This window comes from Embiotoca jacksoni, unplaced genomic scaffold (assembly GCF_022577435.1).
Source record: "Embiotoca jacksoni isolate LCO1_2020_lvr unplaced genomic scaffold, fEmbJac1.0.p SCAF_22, whole genome shotgun sequence".
Classification (NCBI taxonomy): Eukaryota; Metazoa; Chordata; class Actinopteri; family Embiotocidae; genus Embiotoca; species Embiotoca jacksoni.
This window is the reverse complement of record NW_027185363.1, coordinates 2,014,237-2,033,455: the sequence shown is the minus strand read 5'-3', so window position 1 is coordinate 2,033,455 and position 19,219 is coordinate 2,014,237. Positions and strand designations below refer to the sequence as shown.

Sequence of the window (19,219 nt, the reverse complement as noted above, 5' to 3'; positions counted from 1 at the left end):
CACACACTGTGGGTTCATCTATGGGGAGAGAGGGAAGGTATATCAAAGACCACGTGGGGGATTTCAGGTTTGGGGCAGTCTTAAAACAAACTCCCAATTAAACACAATAAAGAGAAATCCATACCAGAAGTGCTTTTGACAAAAAGCCAGCACAGGTTTATTTTTGATGCATTAAAAATAAAAAATAAAAACGGGTTGACAATGATTCCATCTTCGAGGCTAGATGAGAGATCGGGGCACAATCGTTTAAAAATGTACTCTATCTAACATAAATATTTAATGGGGAAGTATTATTTCTGGCATTCACATCTCCAGTGACTTATAGAGCACCGTGCAGGGAGTAAAACTGCTTTCCGTGGTACCTCAGTACAAAGCTGAACTGACAAGCAGATACTCTAAAAAAAAACCTATGCATATCATATTAAATTACCATGACTTTACTTTAAAGTAAACAGTGTGCCGCTATCAGCTTATATCTAATGTGGCTGAACTGTTTCATGCATATCTGTAAGACTAAAACTAGAGTGGAGGAGGTTTACGTCATAAAACGGTTATATGAAAGGCTCGAGGTTAACACTAAATTGAAGGAAACTACTTGGCCATCTTTTTGGATTTTGATCTTGGGCCTCTTTTTAAGTGTGCACATCCTGTTGACAAACAGATGATATAAAACAAATGATGGAAGGCGAGACGTTTCACTGTAAGGCATGAGCTTCTCCACAAGATGTTAACTTCACTGTGACAGTAAGGCTGGAAGAGTGACACCGGTGAGAGACAGTACACAGAAATGGCAATACAGAACAATCAAACTACAAAGCAATACGCAGGCAGTTTTCAAAAACAATATAAAAACATGTTCACACCACACTCACAATATATATTAAGAGATAAAACCGAGTTGCACGTTTCCACTTCGTACCAGTAAGGTTAATTTTGAACAGGGTTCTGCTGCTGTGAGTAGTACTTGTGCTATCTGGACAAAGCTGCCTGCATACTGAGGGTCAGATTTTGGTTTAATTTCATACTTTGAGTTGTCTCATTAAATTCACTTTAGGAGCACGGTTTCTCATAAACCTGACCGTCAGTGGTTACAGACAGCTCCATCTCACATCCAAGTGCCAGTGTCAGTGTTACTCAGTAGTGCTGTGATCATCAAGGAGCGTTAGTGACAGTGCCGCCTGCAGCCTTGGAGGCTGGACCCTGCCTATTCCCACCTCCAAAGTCAGGCTGCCTTTTGGCTGCCCTTTCCAGCACCAGGGCCATGTTACGGGTCCTGGCTAGGAGCTCCTCCAGCTGTCCACGGAGTGCTTGAACTGAATCCAGCTCAGTGTGGAGACCCAGGATCTTCTCTGAGCTGCTGCCAGGCCAAAAAGAGAACAAACAGGTGTCTTTAGAACAAACACATAAAAAAGCGGTCAGTTTACTGTATACACAGGAATCTGGTTTGTCACAGGACCTGGGTGCAGCTTCCCTACCTGTCACTCGTGTGAATGTGCGCGAGATTTTGGTATAATCTCTTCTCTGCCCTCAGGGCATCATTCAGCTTGTTGTACTCTGACACTAGCTGCTCCAGCACACACTAGGATCACAGTGGAAGGCAGGGTCGAGGAGAGATATGCACAAAATAAGTATTTCTTAAGCAGTAGAAATACCTGAACATTGTCTGACTGATTCAGAATAAATCTAAATCCTACTTGGTAGTCAGTGCTGTCGTTTGTGGCAACTCCTGACTGCTGGTGAGCCAAAGATAGACGCAGAGCACAGATCTCCTTCTGCAGGGAGAGGATGCAAAGACATGACTTGTGAGATTAAAAACACATTAACAGTTTTTGTGCATCATATCGGCATCCACACAGATACCTGAGCCTCCATCTCCTTCTTCAGCACCAGCTGCATCTCGTCCTGCAGAGCCTTCATCTCTGCCTCACTCTCCTGTGGAAGTAGCTGCATGGCATCTTCTTGGGCCTCCATCAGCTCCTGGTAAAGTGTTTAGGTTTATTATAAAGACCAGGTGTAGACGAGATAGAGCAAGAGAAGTCGACAAGGGAAATGCAGACCTTAATGAGAGCTTCCTTCTCTTTGAGCAGATTCCGCAGATGCTCCGCCTCTCCTCCCATCTCTCTTTCCTTGTCTCGTCTCAGTTCACAGAGCTCCTGCTCTCTCAGCGACAGCTGTCGACGGAGCTCCTGAAGCTGGCCTGTCCGCTCACTAATCACTAAAGAGAGCCTGTAGGAGTAGTCCTGATAGAGAAAGAGCGAAGAAGGCATTTTATCTTGTTCTGCAATTTGATTTAGCTGACGCTTTTATCCAAAGCGACTTACAATAAGTGCATTTCAACCATGGGGGTACAAAACCCAGAACAACAAGAATCAAGAAAATATAATTTCTTCAAGAAAGCCAAACTACAAAGTGCTATCAGTAAGTGCCATTTTAAGCGCTACTAAAGTTCTACTGTTCAAGGTAAAGTCGGAAGAGGTGTGTTTTTAGTTTGCGGCGGAAGATGTACAGAGTTTCCGCTGTCCTGATGTCGTTGGGGAGCTCATTCCACCATTTAGGAGTCAGGACAGCAAACAGTCGTGATTTTGTAGAGTGTTTAGCTCGCAGTGAAGGAGCGACAAGCCGATTGGTGGAAGCAGAGCGGAGGGAGCGGGCTGGGATATAAGGTTGGACCATGTCCTGGATGTAGACTGGACCCGATCTGTTCGTAGCACGGTACGCAAGTACCAATGTCTTGAAACGGATGCGGGCGGCTACTGGTAACCAATGAAGGGAGCGGAGGAGGAGCGGAGTAGTGTGAGTGTATTTCGGGAGGTTAAAGACCAGTCGAGCTGATTACCGTACCTGCACATACTGGTCTTTAGAGCTGAGAGTGTTGAGCAGGTCGTGGATCTGTGCCTGGTGTTCATTGGTATGGCGGCTGCGGTCGGACAACAGTTCCTGGAAGAGCTTCTCTTTCAGAGCCAGTCGAGCCTTCAGCTCCTCCACAAACTCAGTGGGACCGGCCTGAACTCTGGCAACGAGGGCGGCAGTCAGATCCTGCACACGCACACAAAACACCCAGAAAACGACGTGTCAGCACACCTGTTGTCTTTTTCAAAGTAAAACAAGTCACACAGGTTTTCCTGCATGGGCATGGCCTTTCATTAGAAGCCATGAAAATAAAGGCCAACGGTAAACGTGTTACCTGTGTCTCCTGGCTGCGTGTCTGCAGAGCTGCCTGTAGCTGGTTGATGATGATGTCTTTCTCTCTCAGAGTGTTTCTCTCCTTGTCCTCGCTCTGCTGCTTCAGCCACTGGAGGTTCCTGTAGGCCTCCGCCGCCTGCTCCAGCTCCAGCTCTTTACCTCGCACCAAACTGTCCAGGCTCTGATGGTCACGATCACGCGAGGAACCACGAAGAGAAACATTATACCTCATACACAGCGTGTCTAAATTTGAACGTAAAACAATGTGATGCTCTGGAAGGGTGATGTTTCATAAATGTATTTCTGTAGCAATGAATCTCTGACCGACGTTACGGGCCTGCAGTTTTGCTTGTTCTGTGCAACATGAGCGTACCGTTATGGTCTCCTCGTTGCTGGACAGGATGCAGCGGAGTCTCTCCAGGTCTCGTTCCTTCTCCCTGAGGGCCAGCTGCAGCCTCCTCACCTGGCCCTCACGTTCCTCCACGCATTGGAACTTGTCATCGATGGAGCGCTGTAGGCAGTAGAGGGACAGGAAGTCAAGAGTACACCGAATTGTAAGTTAAAAGCAAAAATGAGGGGATGCGTAGCATTCAAAGCTCTTATTCCCCATAAACTAATTCAATCAAATGTATCAAATCAACATTAAATCAACATGTTCTTTTATCTTTAAAAAAACAAACATTAATAGCTACTGGGAAATGAGCAAAGTTGCAGTGAACAGTAATGATGTTTTCACTTTGTTTGTCTCTAACCACTCCCACAATTTTATTACATTGGTAGTGAAATTTTAGTTTATGCTGACCCGCTTTTTTATGAGGAGTTACTATTACTGTGTACCGCTGGTTCTTTACTGCTGCAAGATGCACACTTCGTTCTTTTCTGATAAATAGCCTCTCCATTGTCCCTGCACTGAATGCGGAGCACTTTGTCACAGTAAATGGTACAGTGACGCAAACGGCTGGAACATTGGCTGCTTTCAGGTTTAAGACTATATTGGCATCCTGTCACTATTTCTGCTGAGCTGCCTTGAGAATTTCTCACCCTGGAGTGTATGTGAATTTATGTGTTTGTGTATACCTCCAGAGCTCTGTCTCTGTCTTGAATTCGCTCCCTTAGTTTCTCCAGCTGAGCATCTCTTGGTTTGGAGCTTCCTGTTGACTCCAACATCTCCGAGTACTCCTACAGACATGAATATTTTTTAGACAGGATCAGAAATCTGTGCATGTATGCATAACTATGTATATCTGTATGGATGCAAAGTGTTTGGGTGTGTGTGCGTTACCTGTATCTGTTGCTCCTTGTCCTGCAGCGAGCGTTTGAGCTGTGCGATGCTCCTGTCTTTTTCCTGCCCCAAAGTGTGTTTCTCTGACTCGCTCTCCTTCAGAGCTGCTTCTTTAGCCTGAAGCTCAGAGCGAATTTTCTGAAGAGCACAGTGCAGGTCCTGCAGCAAAGAGACAAGAGGTTACACATGCTGCCTCATCCATACTTCCAAGACTTCTTTCAAATGTTTGGTTTTCTCGCACATTCACAACATCGCTAACCTGGTTGTGTTTTTCAGTGACCTCCCTGTGCTGCAGGGCCTCCTGCAGATCAGAGTTAAGTCTGTCCTTGAACTGCAATAGGTCGTCTCCTTGCCTCTGGCTCTGTCTCAGACTCCTCTGGCTGGCCTCCAGCTCCAGACCAAGGGAGAACAGGGAGCTCTGCACCCCCACCAGCTCGCCTTGGAGCTGGGCAAGCGTCAAGGACTCGCTCATGCTGACTGGAGCCTGGAGATGGTTTGATCACAGACAAGTCTCAGACAGACAGTTTGCTTTCACCTTAAAGACAAGGCTTCTCCCAATTGATAAGGAATGAATCCGACTCAGGGATCACACAACTATGTGCACATCAGGTCTCACCTTGCATTGAGCAAGTTGGTTGCGATGGGCCATTTCCTGCAGCTTACACAGTGTAGCGTTTTGCCCTTCAATCAGCTGGTACAACTCCTGGGCCTTAGAGTAGAATGAATTATAGGAATCAGCATTTTACAATACAATATTTCCAACATCGACTTTTGTTCACTTTGACTTGGTGAACAACAAACACACACCTCCCCGTCTTTAGTGCTGATGGACTCAGTGAGGCCGTGGATGGTTCTTTCCTGACTCTGAGAAGCCTGGCGGAGTGAACGAAGCTCACACTCCATCTCATTCAGCTTCTCCTGCAGCTTCTACAGATGGAAACAGAGATGTCAGACTGTCATCAGGTCTGAGATGTAGAAGAATAGAACTTAGCCAACTGTATGGAGGTGTTTTAATGTGCCATACCATATTGTTGGCTTCGCTCTCGTGGATCTTGGCCTGAAGGGATTGCACCTGCAGCTGGGCCTTCTGCAGCTCGCTGACGCACTGACCGGCTGCACACTCATACTGGTTGAGTTGACTCTGCTGCTCCTCGACAAGGCTCTGTGAAGTAAACAAATGTGAGAGTTTCAACTTATAAAAACAAGTCATCTGACCGAATCCAGCAGTAAGGAAAAATGTTGGCGTCTCAAATTTCATGAAAAATAGAGGCTGCTGTCTGCGTAACCACCGTAGTGGATTGTGTACTACTGTGTGTGTATAAAATACATAAACTCTGCTCATTCATGTGTGAATTCTGTAATAAGCTTTGACAAGGAAAGAGCCACTGGGTGGTTTGTGAGCTTCTGCATGCACGAGTTAACACGAGTGTACCCAAATGCTCACGGGCTTTGTTATTTTTACATAACCATAACCAGCGTAAAAATGCTTTCAACTCTCACTGACTGGAAGAAGAATGTCATAACGTGTTTGTCTTTGCACTCATTTACAACAAAATATGTTTTTAGTGAAGTGCCGCTGTGAATTAAATCAATAAATGCTTGTTTTAATGTAATGTTTCTTTTACAAAAAATAATGAAATCATAAAGTTAGTATATCATTAAATAGCATTACTGTAATAGCCAACCACAGTGGAGATGACAGGGTGGTCTGACATTGCGTGGATAACTTTGCCTCAAGGGCTTGGAGTGAAACTAGGCCAGTGGTGGAGCAACTCTGTCTTAATGTCTCCCCACATCTAACCTACTTTAGTCAGCAGTCCCTGCTCAAAGATCAAACCCGATTATTATTATCAAGGAAAAACATTTAATTCAGGGACAAATACTTCCAAAAACTATTGCAGAGATTTATCCATTTGAGGAAATGTGGTTTTTAGTCAGGCACACATGCGAACATGTTTCTTCCTTATATATTAGAGCTGAAAACTCAGTGCTACGTCACTGGAAAAACTGATAGACTCATCTGTCCGGAGGCTGTATTCATGCTTCAAAGTATTTAGCCGCAGTAAGGATCACTGTGGATCCTCAGCTTCCTCAAATCGTAATCTAAAACCATGGAGCTGAAAGCAATTACATATTTGATGTTGGTCAAATATTGCCTTCTTTCTTTATCTTTGTTTGCTTTATTGACATTACTAATGACCTCTTTGTGTGTGCATGCACACACACACTAGGTAATTAGGCCATGCCTTGTGTCACCGCTTACCCACACCTGACTGATGATAATTCCACACACACACTACAGTAGCTGACCTCCTCCTCAGTAAAAGCTATTTGAGAGGCTATGGGTTGAGTTTTAGTGACTGACAGCTGGATAATGTGGCTAATAAAGCGGGGGGAAAAAAAAGGGTTAGTAATAGTCGTTTCGTAAGCAGGCTTCGCGGTCAAACATCAAAGCCTGTTGGGCTGGTTCACTCAGGGTGCTGCAGATTTGCAAAGCAAAGGCAAAATTCACTACTCCACCAAGTGTCAACATCCTGCGGTGGTGAAATACTTCTTTTCATCATTTTCGTCAAGGTAGGTTTTCTACCTGGTGGGGGGGTGGGGGAGGATACTCTTTGTACAAATCTTCCAATAAATCCTCCATGTCCGCTAGGTCCGGATCCACCCCTGCATCCAGCCTGATCAGAGGGGTCTCCAGCTCAGGTATTGGCATGTATTTGTGTCTTTCTCCATCTGGGGTTCCATAAGACATTCCCAGAACAGGATCAGGGAAGCCCAGCCTTGGGGCTCCATTACTGCCGCTTCGTCGGAGCAAGACTGGCAGCCTGCTCCCCCTGGTGCTGCGGACAGGCCGGTAGATAGCATAGCTTTGCAGCAAACAGAGGGCCAGAGAGAGATTGGGCCTAGGTGAGGCTTGGCAATGTGCGGCTCCCATGTGCTCCTCAAAGAGTGTGTCAGATATCTGGTCTTCTATTGCTTCCCGGGGGGACCCGAGCGGTCCATCCGTTATGGCTCCAGTTTGAATGTATTCTTCAGTTGTCTCCAGGGATGCTATAGAGGGGCTGGAGCTAGCTCGTCCAGCCAGAGTGGGATCACTGTCTGATGTTTTTGAGGGATCCTGAGATCCAGGGACCAGAGTTAGAGAGGAGGGGGGTTCTTCTGAATCTTCCACATTGTTTTTCTCTCCGTCTCCACCGGCAACTCCTCCAGTCACACTCCCTCCAAGAACACTGGCTGAATATCGGGTTGACGGCCCGCAAGAAATACTCCGTGCCAACTTCCGGGGCACCTTACACACAGCTTCATAGTCAGAGTCCGCCACCCGCCAGTAGGAACACCCTCGACACCTCCTAGGGGTGCTGGGCACACACCGCTGTGAGCCTGCAGCTGTGACCTCTGACCCTGGACCAGCAGGACACTGAGGGTGGTGGTGATGTTGGCAATCCAGGCCGTCCTCTGCCCAAGACTCATACAGAGAGTACACTAGATCATCTTGAAGCAGGGCACAGTACTTTGCATGGGTCAGACCTGAAATATCCACCATCCCATCTCCCGGCCCATCATTAGTTTCAGGTAACATTACAGCACCTTCCTCTGAATTTGTTTTCCGGTAGAGCCCACCGATACACTGCCTCAGGCGATGTTTCTCCTGCAGGAGCCGCTGCAACCTTTCGATGGACAGGGCTTCAACGCGGGCGATGACTGTGTCGAAGCGGTACATGCGGTCCAGCATGAAGGTACACTTGGAGCAGGCAAACTCTCTTTTGCCGTCCCGGGTAAGCTCTCGCCCCAGAGCATGAGACAGCAGCACCTGCAAGTTGAGTTTGGCAGTGGGGTGAAAGATCCATCTGCGCTGGTTACCGCAGAGCTCCCGTCCACAGATGCGACACGCCTCCTTCATCTTGAGATCATGCATTCCACAGACTTAATTTGCAGGGGGTGGAAGAATACCCAATTTACTCTGACGGGAGGATACCTGGATCCTGATTAAGAATCTGACACCGAAAACACCATGATGTCCAGCTCGATCAGAGTAAGCACAGATCACAATAAAAGCAACGGTGTAACACTCCTCGTGACACCAGCCCTGACAATGATATTAAATGGTATGATCAAGGAGATGAGGTAGACAGACAAGAGCGATGCTCAGGCATTTTAAATAAAGGTAGCATGTGTGGTTCTTGGCAGTTCAGAAAACCATGAGGTAAAAGCAGATGATCTGATGCTGTGACTATCATTAAAAAAAAAAAAAAAGATCCATCGGCTCAGGATCACCAGTCATTTGCTGAAGGTGCAGGTGCATCGGAAATATGGCGCACACTGGTCATTTTGTGTCTCTTCGATCAGATGCGGTATCCATCAGCGTATTGTCCTTTCGCTGTCAAAAAAAAAGAAACAAAAGAGGGTGTTTCGAATATCCCAACAGCTCCGCATGCGCCTCTGCACCATCATTCGGCTGCCACGGACACACGAGCCGCACCGCGCGCCGTCAGGTTCATCATGACCGGGGAGCGGTGATAATCCACCGGCCTCTACACGGACACGCAGCAGTGACCGGCGTCCCGGGACGATCCTCTGACTCTTCCGCCGATGTCTGCGTCCAAAGAAGAGACCGTCCGTTCATTTCAGAGCTGTTACCGAATGCTACAAAGGGAGACACCGGACTCTCGGTGATCCTCCGGGTAGATAACGATGTGGCTGCCTGAAACAGACCTGCAGCGGCGGAGCGCACCATTCAGGGAAAACGGGGGGTGGAAAAGTCCGGTGCAGTCAAACAGCGATGCTCACAGTTTAATATAAACTGTGATACCCATTCAAAACGGCTATTCAAATATTTAAACACACGTTTACATTGGAGCATTATAAAATATTAACTTTATTTCGGGGTTTTTAGGAAAGAGACAGAGTTTGGTTTCCTTGGGAGTCAGTTACTTCCTCCTGCCCGGTTTACTAAGCCCTGTTCGCCTGATTGAACAGGTGAAATGCTCTGTGGCACAACACTCTATAAAATTAAATGTCTCCGACAGCATGACAGACACTATTTATTCATTAATTAATCTATTTACTTTAATCAAATTCAAATAAGCTTCATTGGCATGGCCATATAGATTGCCACAGCATGCTGTGCAAAGCATACACTTTCAAGCAGAGGCCAGAATGTATGAAAAAGAACAATACGTATTTATACTCGCACATTTATGCAAAACTACTGTATGCGTCAAGAGATAAGAGATAATATTTTGTTTTATTCGAATATCCCATTAAATAATATGTGAAAGATAATCCAAGGGGGAACCACATCCTGTAACTGTTACGATCTTTTTGTTGAAGATCGTAACAGTTACAGGATTTGGTTCCTTATTTCATCAGCCAAAAAAGGCTCCACAACGTAAACATAAAAGGATGTTTCCTTTTTTAAACACATAATGATCAGTAAGCAATTATCAGTTACCAAAAAGGACACAACGAGGTAGAGACAAACTCTCAATCGAGGTCATTATCATATCAGCAGCATAGATTTTTTTAAATTTTCAAATAGGTTGCAGGTATATAACTTGATGTTTGTCCTACATAAAGTAATTTATAGTAGTGAATTAAGTGCTTTTAAAAAAAAGTATGGGGCGTTGCTTACTTTGCATGTCATTATGTAAATTATTATAAGGGAATTAATGGTTAAAAAAATCAATAGCTATGTTGGTAATTTCAAAAATGCTTATTTCACTTACTACTTTGCTGGAATATTACCAAACACATTAAACATTATTGAAACAGTATAATCAAGCTGAGGTGGGTTTGAGTTCTTAATTTCTCCCTCCTCAGGCCAAACAGCAAGTTTCAAAAACATGCTGTAACCTCAAGATTGTTATTATAATTATTTTTATTTCTTGTTGCCATGGCACTGATATTCAAACAAGGATTTTACTGTGGAGATGAAACAACCAGACCTTTATCCTGCATTTGACTGTGCAAGTTGATCTCTGCAGTAAGCAGAATTTATATTTTCCTGAGGGAGCTCAAACAGATGGTAACGCTGTCACGCTGTGACATGCACTGCACTGTAGACCATCTATATACTGTCAGCAGTTGGATTGCATCAGGAGAGAGTGTAATACAGTACGTCCTGTTTAATGTACAAAAAGAGTCTAGAGTTGTGGGATGTTGTGTCAGCTTCAGGGCTTTTCATTGCTGATTATTTGAAGGTTAATTACGGAGTCATTTTCAAAATAACATGTTTTTGCTGCAGCAGCTACAGTGAAGATGCAGCTAAATATGTCTTCAGATTTACTGACAAATCTGATGGTCAGAACTACCACCGAATGTTATGCTACATAACTGCTTTAGAAGTTAACAGAGTACCACTTACTACAAATTATTATTGAAAAAGAAACTCTGGAAATAAATGTGTTACATGGTTTCACAACATATTTATTTCCAGCTGGCTCCTCTCTGCAGTCATAAATTGACTAAATGTCTGTGACTTCTTGGGAGCTAATTAAGAGCTCTTATGGCGGGTGTCTGTCTGAAACAACACAACTTGATATCAGTGTCGTGGTCGCTGTGAACTTAAAGGTCAACCTGACCTATCGACAAGCCAGCTGAAACCAGAGAGCTGAAACTGCTCACCAGTGATGCCTGCATGCACGCACGCACGCACACACACACACACACACACACACACACACACACACACACACACACACACACACGCACACACACACACACACACACACACACACACGTGAAAGAGGGCACCTCAGGGAAATATACACACACATACACACACACACACACACACACACACACACACACACACACACACACACACACACACGTGAAAGAGGGCACCTCAGGGAAATATACACACACACACACACACACACACACACACACAGAAGACCCCACTTACACAGATCCTTGCATGATCTCTTTTGATCCCTGTGAGGAGATGAAAATGAAGCTGTGGGCAGAACACACTAGAACAGTTTCCGTCCCTGCTGTCAAACTTAAATGACTAAAAAAAAATACAACTGAAATTCACATGTAGAATCATTAATTTACAATACAGGCACAAGGGGATAAAAAAAAAGCTATGAAATCTGACATTATTTCCTAAATTCTTAAAATCCCCCAAAATATTTTTTGCAATTTTAGTAATATGAAATAGGCCTATTAATAGGTTCTTTGAGTTCTATACAGCATCTCACACACATTCTTACACACACACACACACACACACACACACACACACACACACACACACACACACACACACACACACACACACACACACACACACCACTTGCTCAACAAACAACTGTCATTTCCTTCCTTTGTTGCAAAGTTGAACATCCTCTGCAATAAAAAAAAATCTGCATTTCAACACAAAACTTAAAATGAAACAAAAAAAAAATTATTCTCATGCAAAAGCTGCATGCGTATATCTTTCCTTTTTGTAAACGGCAAAAACACTCACACACAAAATGTTGCTGATCATATATAAATACCACATGTCCTCTTGTGACGTCATGTTGTGCACATACAGTGTAGTTAGTCATCAATAACCAAATACACTCAGCTTTGTTTTCGTTTCTGTGCATATTAACTGAGACTCATGCTCACTTGCACACTTTTATGCATACATGCATCCAGTGTGAAACCTGAGCCGAGAGCCTGCTTGGCTGCTATATTTGCATCCTTCATTCAAAACTAATTTACAAGTTAAAACCCCTGCAGAGGGAGATGAAAACAAAACATTGCTTGTTGCAAACTCACCCAACAGCAAATATGTTTGAAGCAATTCCTGACACATCAAAGCTAGAGCCAAATAACACAGATCAGGCCAAAAAGATAAATGTGGCACTGTCATTATGAGTAATAATCTGAAGAACTAACAAGGTAAAGATTCAGTCTGGGTTAGATTGAATTGCTGTCAAGATAATGGTCCCTCTCCATTTGAAGTTTCATTATATATCAGGAGAGAAATGTGTCCTTGGGGTTGAGTGCTACTAAGGCCTGTAGATGTAATGAGATTCTGGCACTATATGTGATGATGAACCCTCTGGAAGATGGCCTGTACTCTTCCTGGAAACCTCACATAATGCACTCTCGTTATCAGCTTCAATAAGCACATCCCTTCTTATGTCATGTTCCTCTCCTCTGTTTGTTATCTTTAGAGGAATGTCCTAATTCATCTACACATAACTATCATCTGCTTGTCTGCTTTGGAATCCGTTTTTAAAACTCATGACTCCAGGGCTAGACAGCACAAAGACAAGCAGAGTATCAGGCCATCAGAGGAGGATCACTGGATGTTTACCTACTTTTACCCATGACATTGTTAACAGTTGCTTCTTTCAACTAGAGGTACAAGGATATCTTTGTTCTTGTATTAAAGGAAGCAGTTGATTTCACTATGTAAATTTTTGCTCAAAACATTCTGCACATACAAATAGTATTTTGGTAACATTTTCAACACTGCAGCTTTTTAGTAGTGGCAAAATTGATCAAACTTTGATGCAATTTATTGATTCTGGACAACAACCTTGCAGTGAATGAAAATGAATTGGTCATATTGTTAAATATTTCTCATCTAGCTCTATCATGAATACCAAAGACAATTTCATTAAAAAGACCCAGTTACCTACATACAAAATATTAAAATATGTCATGTTTTATCTCTGATTGTCATGTTAAAATGCTATGTGTCACTTCTCCATAGGGAGGCAGAGTCTGTCTAACAACGCACTCTGCACAATGAGAACTGTGATGCTGCTCTGACACTTAGTGGAGAACTCTCAAATAACATGTGAAGACTTATAATCCAATATACTGTATATAATAAAATGAACTGCCCCAAGTTTTAGTCACAGCGATCCACCTACTTGCATCTCCTGTTCGATTCGCAGCCGCTCTTGACCAAGTTCCTCCTGATAGAACTGTAATAGATGAGATGGATCATTAATCTACTATATGTGAAAACCTAACTATTAAAAACAAATCAATAATTATAATTGATCTAAGATTTATGGAGGAAAGGAACAAACAAAGATAAGTGAATAAGTCAGCCTGCAGAGAGATGTCAAATGATCCGTTTCAGCAGATGACCTAATGTTATTTTAGTATAAGTATGTCAGTACTTTTTTCCATACGTGTCTGGATACACGTGTATGCTTGTTTAAGTATTATTTAGTGCATGCAGGCAGCTCTAGCGACTGATATGAATATCTGTTAAAATAAGGCTGGGGAATGCCACATGTGCTGCTTCAGAAGCCTCTTTCAGTAACAGAGGTCAGACTGGAGGAGACATGCTTGTCCACAGGAATGCAGTGATGTTAGACGGCTAATATAAATTATTAAGGGCTTGACTGAAACACGTTACATACATAAGAGAGAAATACTGATTCAAACACATTTACTGAAGGGTTCCTACTCTTCTTCACATTAAAGACGGCAAATGATGAAGCTTAAGAGCCCATTTGGTAAAATTTAAAGTAATTCAAAGCAGACATAAAAGCCATACATACCTCAACATCCTTGTCCTTCTGCAGCAGAGATGAAGAAAGCTCCTGAACTTGTCCCTCCAGCTCTCCCACCCGGAGTGTGAGTGTTGTCTTCTCTCCACACAGCTCTGTGATGAAGACCTCCTTGGAGTGAAGCTCTTTAGTCAGTTCTTCGATTAACCTATGCAGACAGAGGCACGGTCAGTGACACTGAAGGATGGATTTGATTAGCTAGAGTTTATGATATTTGTGTTTTGCACCTGTCTTTATTGGTGTTGGATGGCGACAGGATGCTCGGAGGCCTCTCGTCTTCTGGGATCTCCTCCATGGCGGTGTCTAAGGACAGCAGGGAAGCGTGGGAGTGTGATCCAGCTAGTGAGGCCATCCGCTCAGCCTCGCTGCGTGCTAGCTGGGCCTCCTGCAACACACACACGAACACAGTAGTTACGATTTGCAAAGCTGCGACACTTCTGTGTCAGTTTCACTGGGATGACAGTATAAACGGACCAACCTCCTGCAGGAGCTGAATCTTTGTTTCGAGCACCTGCTCCATGTGGTCGATTTCCTGCTGTCTCTCTTGACACCGTCTCTGTAGCTCTGCTTCATTGTGATTGGTCAAGCTCTCCGCTGTTTTGCTGAAGATGAAAAGAAGGAATTTATCACCACATCAACCCGACATCACCCTAATTTGATAACATCTGATGCTAACAAATCTCTTACCAAGCCTGGAATTTCTACTCTTTGTTTTTACAAGCACAAATAAATATTGAAAATATTAGCAGGCTTCTTATTTATTGCGAGTACTGAGTGTTATTTTTTAACACGTTAAAATGACCAACGTCGGTGACAATAGATTAAATCAGCTGTAACTGATTACTGTTGATTCTTAAACAGCTACACTAAAACGTTTGCCTGCTGGTTAATGTGCTGTCCAAGTTTCTGACTGTACTCTGTCAAAGAGTGTTTGTGAGTAAAGATGTATCACTCTGTAACATCACTACGTGATGGAGTGAACTGCAATCAGCGGTTTGCAGCATGTTTAACATCCAGTTAAACTTTCAATGCAAATCAAATCAATATTTTCAGCTCGTTAAGGTTCCGCAATGAATCAGGGCCTCCATAATTTAGATCATATGTAAAAGACAGTATGTTAGCACTGCCAGAATAATCAATATTTAGCAACATATCAGATCTTCTGCTGCTCATCATGTTCAGGTTGTAGCTACACGCGTGAACATCGATTAGCTCGATTAAAGTTAATATTGATTACTTCAGTCACTACAACAGTTTTTCTGGCTTCTTTCCCAACAACAGATAATCACAGATCTCAACTGAATCTTTATTTTTTAATAATAACATTGACTTGCAAATTATAACCTTTAAACTTCATTAGATATGACAGGAAATGATTCAGATCTGAGATGTGGATCTGACACCAGTTTATATGCACACAGAAATGTAGGCAGAGGGTCTGTTTTAGGACATGGAGACATTAGTGAGAGCCCAGACATAATATGATGTCATCACTTTTCTGTCTGCTACAGTGCTCATGGGATATCCTTACACACATCCACTTATAGCAGGGATTAAGTAAGTGCCACACCCATGGTGCAGGCTTTTATTGTCCTATATTCTCACAGAAGTGATGTTGGTACAGCACTGGACACAAATTAGACTCTTATTCCTTTTGCATGTAACCAGGATATAAAATTATTGGGTTCAACTAGAAGCCAGTGTGTTACGGATATGATTTGTGATAAAACACTCGATTAATACACACACGTCTTAAACCTTAATGTGAAATTTCTGAAACACATCATATTTCTTTGTGTTCCTCTACAAACACATTAGGTGACTCATGACATGTTTTCGTTACTCCTTTGGACTGCAAGCATCTGTCTGTATCGCTTAGTCAGTCAACGACAGTATCCCAGAATTCCTTCTCCCAGAATGGCACGCGCCACCCTGTCGCCATGAGTCCTGTTCTGGACCTTCTCTACATACGTTTTTAACTCTGTCCACCATATGCAGCAGCTCACATAACTGGGATATTTTGAACCAGACTCAGTAATGTCAGTGTCTGTCTCATGGACAAGTGTGCTTCATGTTAAGTGCCCTCAGCCCATGTGGGCAGCCCGCATGCTCTACCACGTTTACTGCAAGAAGTCAGTAGGAAGGACTGATTTTGATCCTGATTTGACAATCAGTTTGAACTATACTATCAAAATGCTCTAACTGATGTTGTGAAGACAATTAGTATGTAGAAATAACAAATCAGCAGGAGTGATGACCAGCAGGGAAGCAGAATCAAAGTCAGACAACAATAACTGCTTTACTGCCATAATCAGCAGCTCACAACACATATTTATACTGTAGCCTTTCAATACAACAGAATGAGCAGTAAAGGATGTCAACTAAAATAGAGACCAGTAATGAGACCTGGTTTTATCTTTTCCAGGAGCACCAACAGCTGGCTCACATAGAGGAGTACTTGTTTTAAGGAATTAACAGTGACTAAAACAAAAAAATGTTTGCCCTTAAATCGCATTAATTGGTTTAATCTGCCTAAACCCTTCAAACCAGCAGCTTTTTATTTTTTTTATTTTCACTGGAACGTGTCCCTTAATTTATTCAGTAACAGCTCCAGATCTGTGAGGCCTTAACAACTTTGGGCTCTCTGGATATGGGGCACACTAAGAATGTAGAAATATAGTAATTCTCCTTGTCCCTTCTGCCTCATCAAAACTGTAATTTAGAGTAAATTACATCCTGAAAACAATGAGTCAATAAAAACTAATGCTATATATTCTTAAAATCCTTAACTACAACTGCATATCTCACATGACAATTGATACACCAACATGTGGTGAAGATTTTAAAGCTTTTTTGTGAAAATCAGTTTTCATTTGTTCTTTTCCTCACATCCTGTTGCTAAAGTGCTACGGGTTGCATTGACCTATTGTGTGTTTGTGAGGGCTTTGATAACACAGATTCATCTCCTGTTACGCTCAATATTCATCTGGTGGTCTGTCTCAATCATTAAAGTAGTGTGTGTGTGTGTGTGTGTGTGTGTGTGTGTGTGTGTGTGTGTGTGTGTGTGTGTGTGTGTGTGTGTGTGTGTGTGCATGCGCGTAGGTGTTATCTCTATTAGCAGCTGCATGGCATACGAGCTCTTAGAGATATGCGGTGTTACCACAGTTAAGACAAGACTATGTAGAGAATCACTGTTAATCTCTCGTAGGAACGCACTCAAAACACCCGTAGATGGAGTTGCACACATAAACAAACAAACAAACGATCAAACACACACACACACTACTGATATGATTTGGACTGACCACCAGATGAATACAGAGCGTAACAGAAGATTAATTAATTAAGAAGATTAATGTTATCAAAGTCCATCAGAAAATAAACAATTACAGCATGATGAAGGTATTTTTGTCTTTATTATGCAAGCAAAAAAAAAAAAAAACAGTTTTAAAAGCAAATTTCTTGCACTGCAATCAAAATTCAAGTTTGTAAGTAAAACTATATAAACTGAGGATAAAGTGATTGCATTGCAAACAAATTCACTCTTACAGTTTTGTTAGTTTTGGTCACAGAATTAAGAATTTTGCTTATGAAACGAGACTTTAAGGCTGCAAATTGAAAACCTTTGCTCTCAAGCCAAAAACCGAGTTGAGTTGGACGTAGTGGGCGGGACATACGATGGAGACGGAGTTTCTATTGGTGGATTGACTCAGACCCACACAGCGCGGCTGCAGACACACAACTCGCTGCCTCTGACAACAGAGGACTGTGTGTTGAGCTACATCAGAGGTCTGCTAACGTTATGTCACTCTTTTCTGTCGAAATGCTTTAAAACGCGACAGCACGGCTTTCACTTTGGTTATATTTCACGTTTGTCAGTGCCGGCGCCGTGACGGTCCCGTCGGCAGCACATGGCGCTAAACTGCCCGTACTTCCACCGGCACGTTGCCGTCTCCGACGGTGTTAATGTAAACAAGATTACAACTGCAGTTTTCCACAAGTGGTGAAGATGCTTTCGGTGAAATGTGCCACTCGTTTTTGACAGACACAAACGTTTCCTAACAGGCTGCAATCCTCATCCAGCGGGATAGGAAACGATATGTCCCATTCAATACAAAAAGATGAATACAACATCAACATGCCTCCATGTAGTTTAACAGTCCTCTCCTGTCGGGTGTTAACAGAGGCAGCGGGGTGTGCCCATGCTGTGTGGCTGAAGTCAATCCACCAATAGAAACTCCGTCTCATCGTATGTCCCGCCCATTACGTCCAACTCAACTCGTAGGCTTTTGACTTGAGAGCAAAGGTTTTATATTTGAAGTCAAAAAGTCTAGTTTCATAAGCAAAATGTTTAATTCTGTGACCAAAACTAACAAAACCGTAAGAGAAAATTTGTTTGCAATGCAAATAATTTTATTCTCAGTTCATATATTTTTACTTACAAACTTGAGTTTTGATTGCAGTGCGAGAAATGTGCTTTTAAAACTTTTTTTTTTTTTTGCTAGCATAATAAAGACAGAAATACCTTTATTTACTGGTCTTTCTAGTCTGTGATTCATTACTATGTTAAAGAGTAAAAGGTACCATTTACAATGTAACACTTCCAAAGATAGTAATTGATCTTGACTTCTTATTTAAAACTGTTTTGCCATCAATTTCCACAATTACAAAGGTTGTAACTACTTCTGATGAATGTTTGTGGACTTACAGGGCTTTATCCAGAAGGTCCTGTTTCTCTTGGAGCTCCTGCTTCAAGCTCTCTACTTCCACCTTCAGCTCGATGTTCTGAAACAGATGAAGAGCAATCAATTAATCAATGACGTAATCACACAATCAGCAGAATGTCCAATACCAACAACAAGATATAAAACCATTTGTACCTATACAGCAGCATCAATGACAGTTGCAGTCATGAAAACAACTGAAAACTCCTGTGAGGGTAAAACTGACATTAATTCCCAGGGGGAAAACAAAACCTCGTCAAACATGTAGAGTTTTATAATGAAAGTCTAAAAACACAAAACTAAAACCTTTTATTTGGGTTGCTTTGGTACACTTCCACCTCAGAGACTTATTACGCCTACAGCAAAACATATAAAAATGTAACTAATAGAAAAGGTTTTCATACACTGCAGATACAAAGAACCTCGATTTTTTTTTTTTTTTTTTAATCCTTCTGTATATAAATCAAAGAATAAATATACCTCATCATTTCATCTAG

General features: G+C 42.6%; 1 protein-coding gene across 4 annotated transcripts in view; it reads right to left on the bottom strand.

Moving 5' to 3' along the window:
• LOC138202857 (myomegalin-like) overlaps positions 1 to 19,219 on the bottom strand; it is a 46,416-nt gene that overhangs the window by 16,436 nt on the left and 10,761 nt on the right. For 3 of the 4 annotated variants that reach the window (XM_069157174.1, XM_069157173.1, XM_069157176.1), the window contains exons 1-15: positions 7,053 to 9,146; positions 5,490 to 5,627; positions 5,273 to 5,392; positions 5,082 to 5,174; positions 4,725 to 4,949; positions 4,466 to 4,624; positions 4,261 to 4,362; positions 3,557 to 3,694; positions 3,185 to 3,364; positions 2,842 to 3,036; positions 2,058 to 2,240; positions 1,861 to 1,977; positions 1,695 to 1,772; positions 1,476 to 1,579; positions 1,215 to 1,357 (exon numbers count right to left, since the gene is read on the bottom strand). In XM_069157174.1, coding sequence (XP_069013275.1) covers positions 1,215 to 1,357; positions 1,476 to 1,579; positions 1,695 to 1,772; positions 1,861 to 1,977; positions 2,058 to 2,240; positions 2,842 to 3,036; positions 3,185 to 3,364; positions 3,557 to 3,694; positions 4,261 to 4,362; positions 4,466 to 4,624; positions 4,725 to 4,949; positions 5,082 to 5,174; positions 5,273 to 5,392; positions 5,490 to 5,627; positions 7,053 to 8,381 — 3,304 coding nt within the window. In that variant the 5' untranslated portion in view covers positions 8,382 to 9,146. Of the gene's footprint in view, positions 1 to 1,214; positions 1,358 to 1,475; positions 1,580 to 1,694; positions 1,773 to 1,860; positions 1,978 to 2,057; positions 2,241 to 2,841; positions 3,037 to 3,184; positions 3,365 to 3,556; positions 3,695 to 4,260; positions 4,363 to 4,465; positions 4,625 to 4,724; positions 4,950 to 5,081; positions 5,175 to 5,272; positions 5,393 to 5,489; positions 5,628 to 7,052; positions 9,147 to 13,347; positions 13,402 to 13,989; positions 14,147 to 14,225; positions 14,384 to 14,476; positions 14,601 to 18,706; positions 18,784 to 19,219 lie in introns of those variants that run through there. The other variant, XM_069157175.1, reaches the window with a different exon arrangement.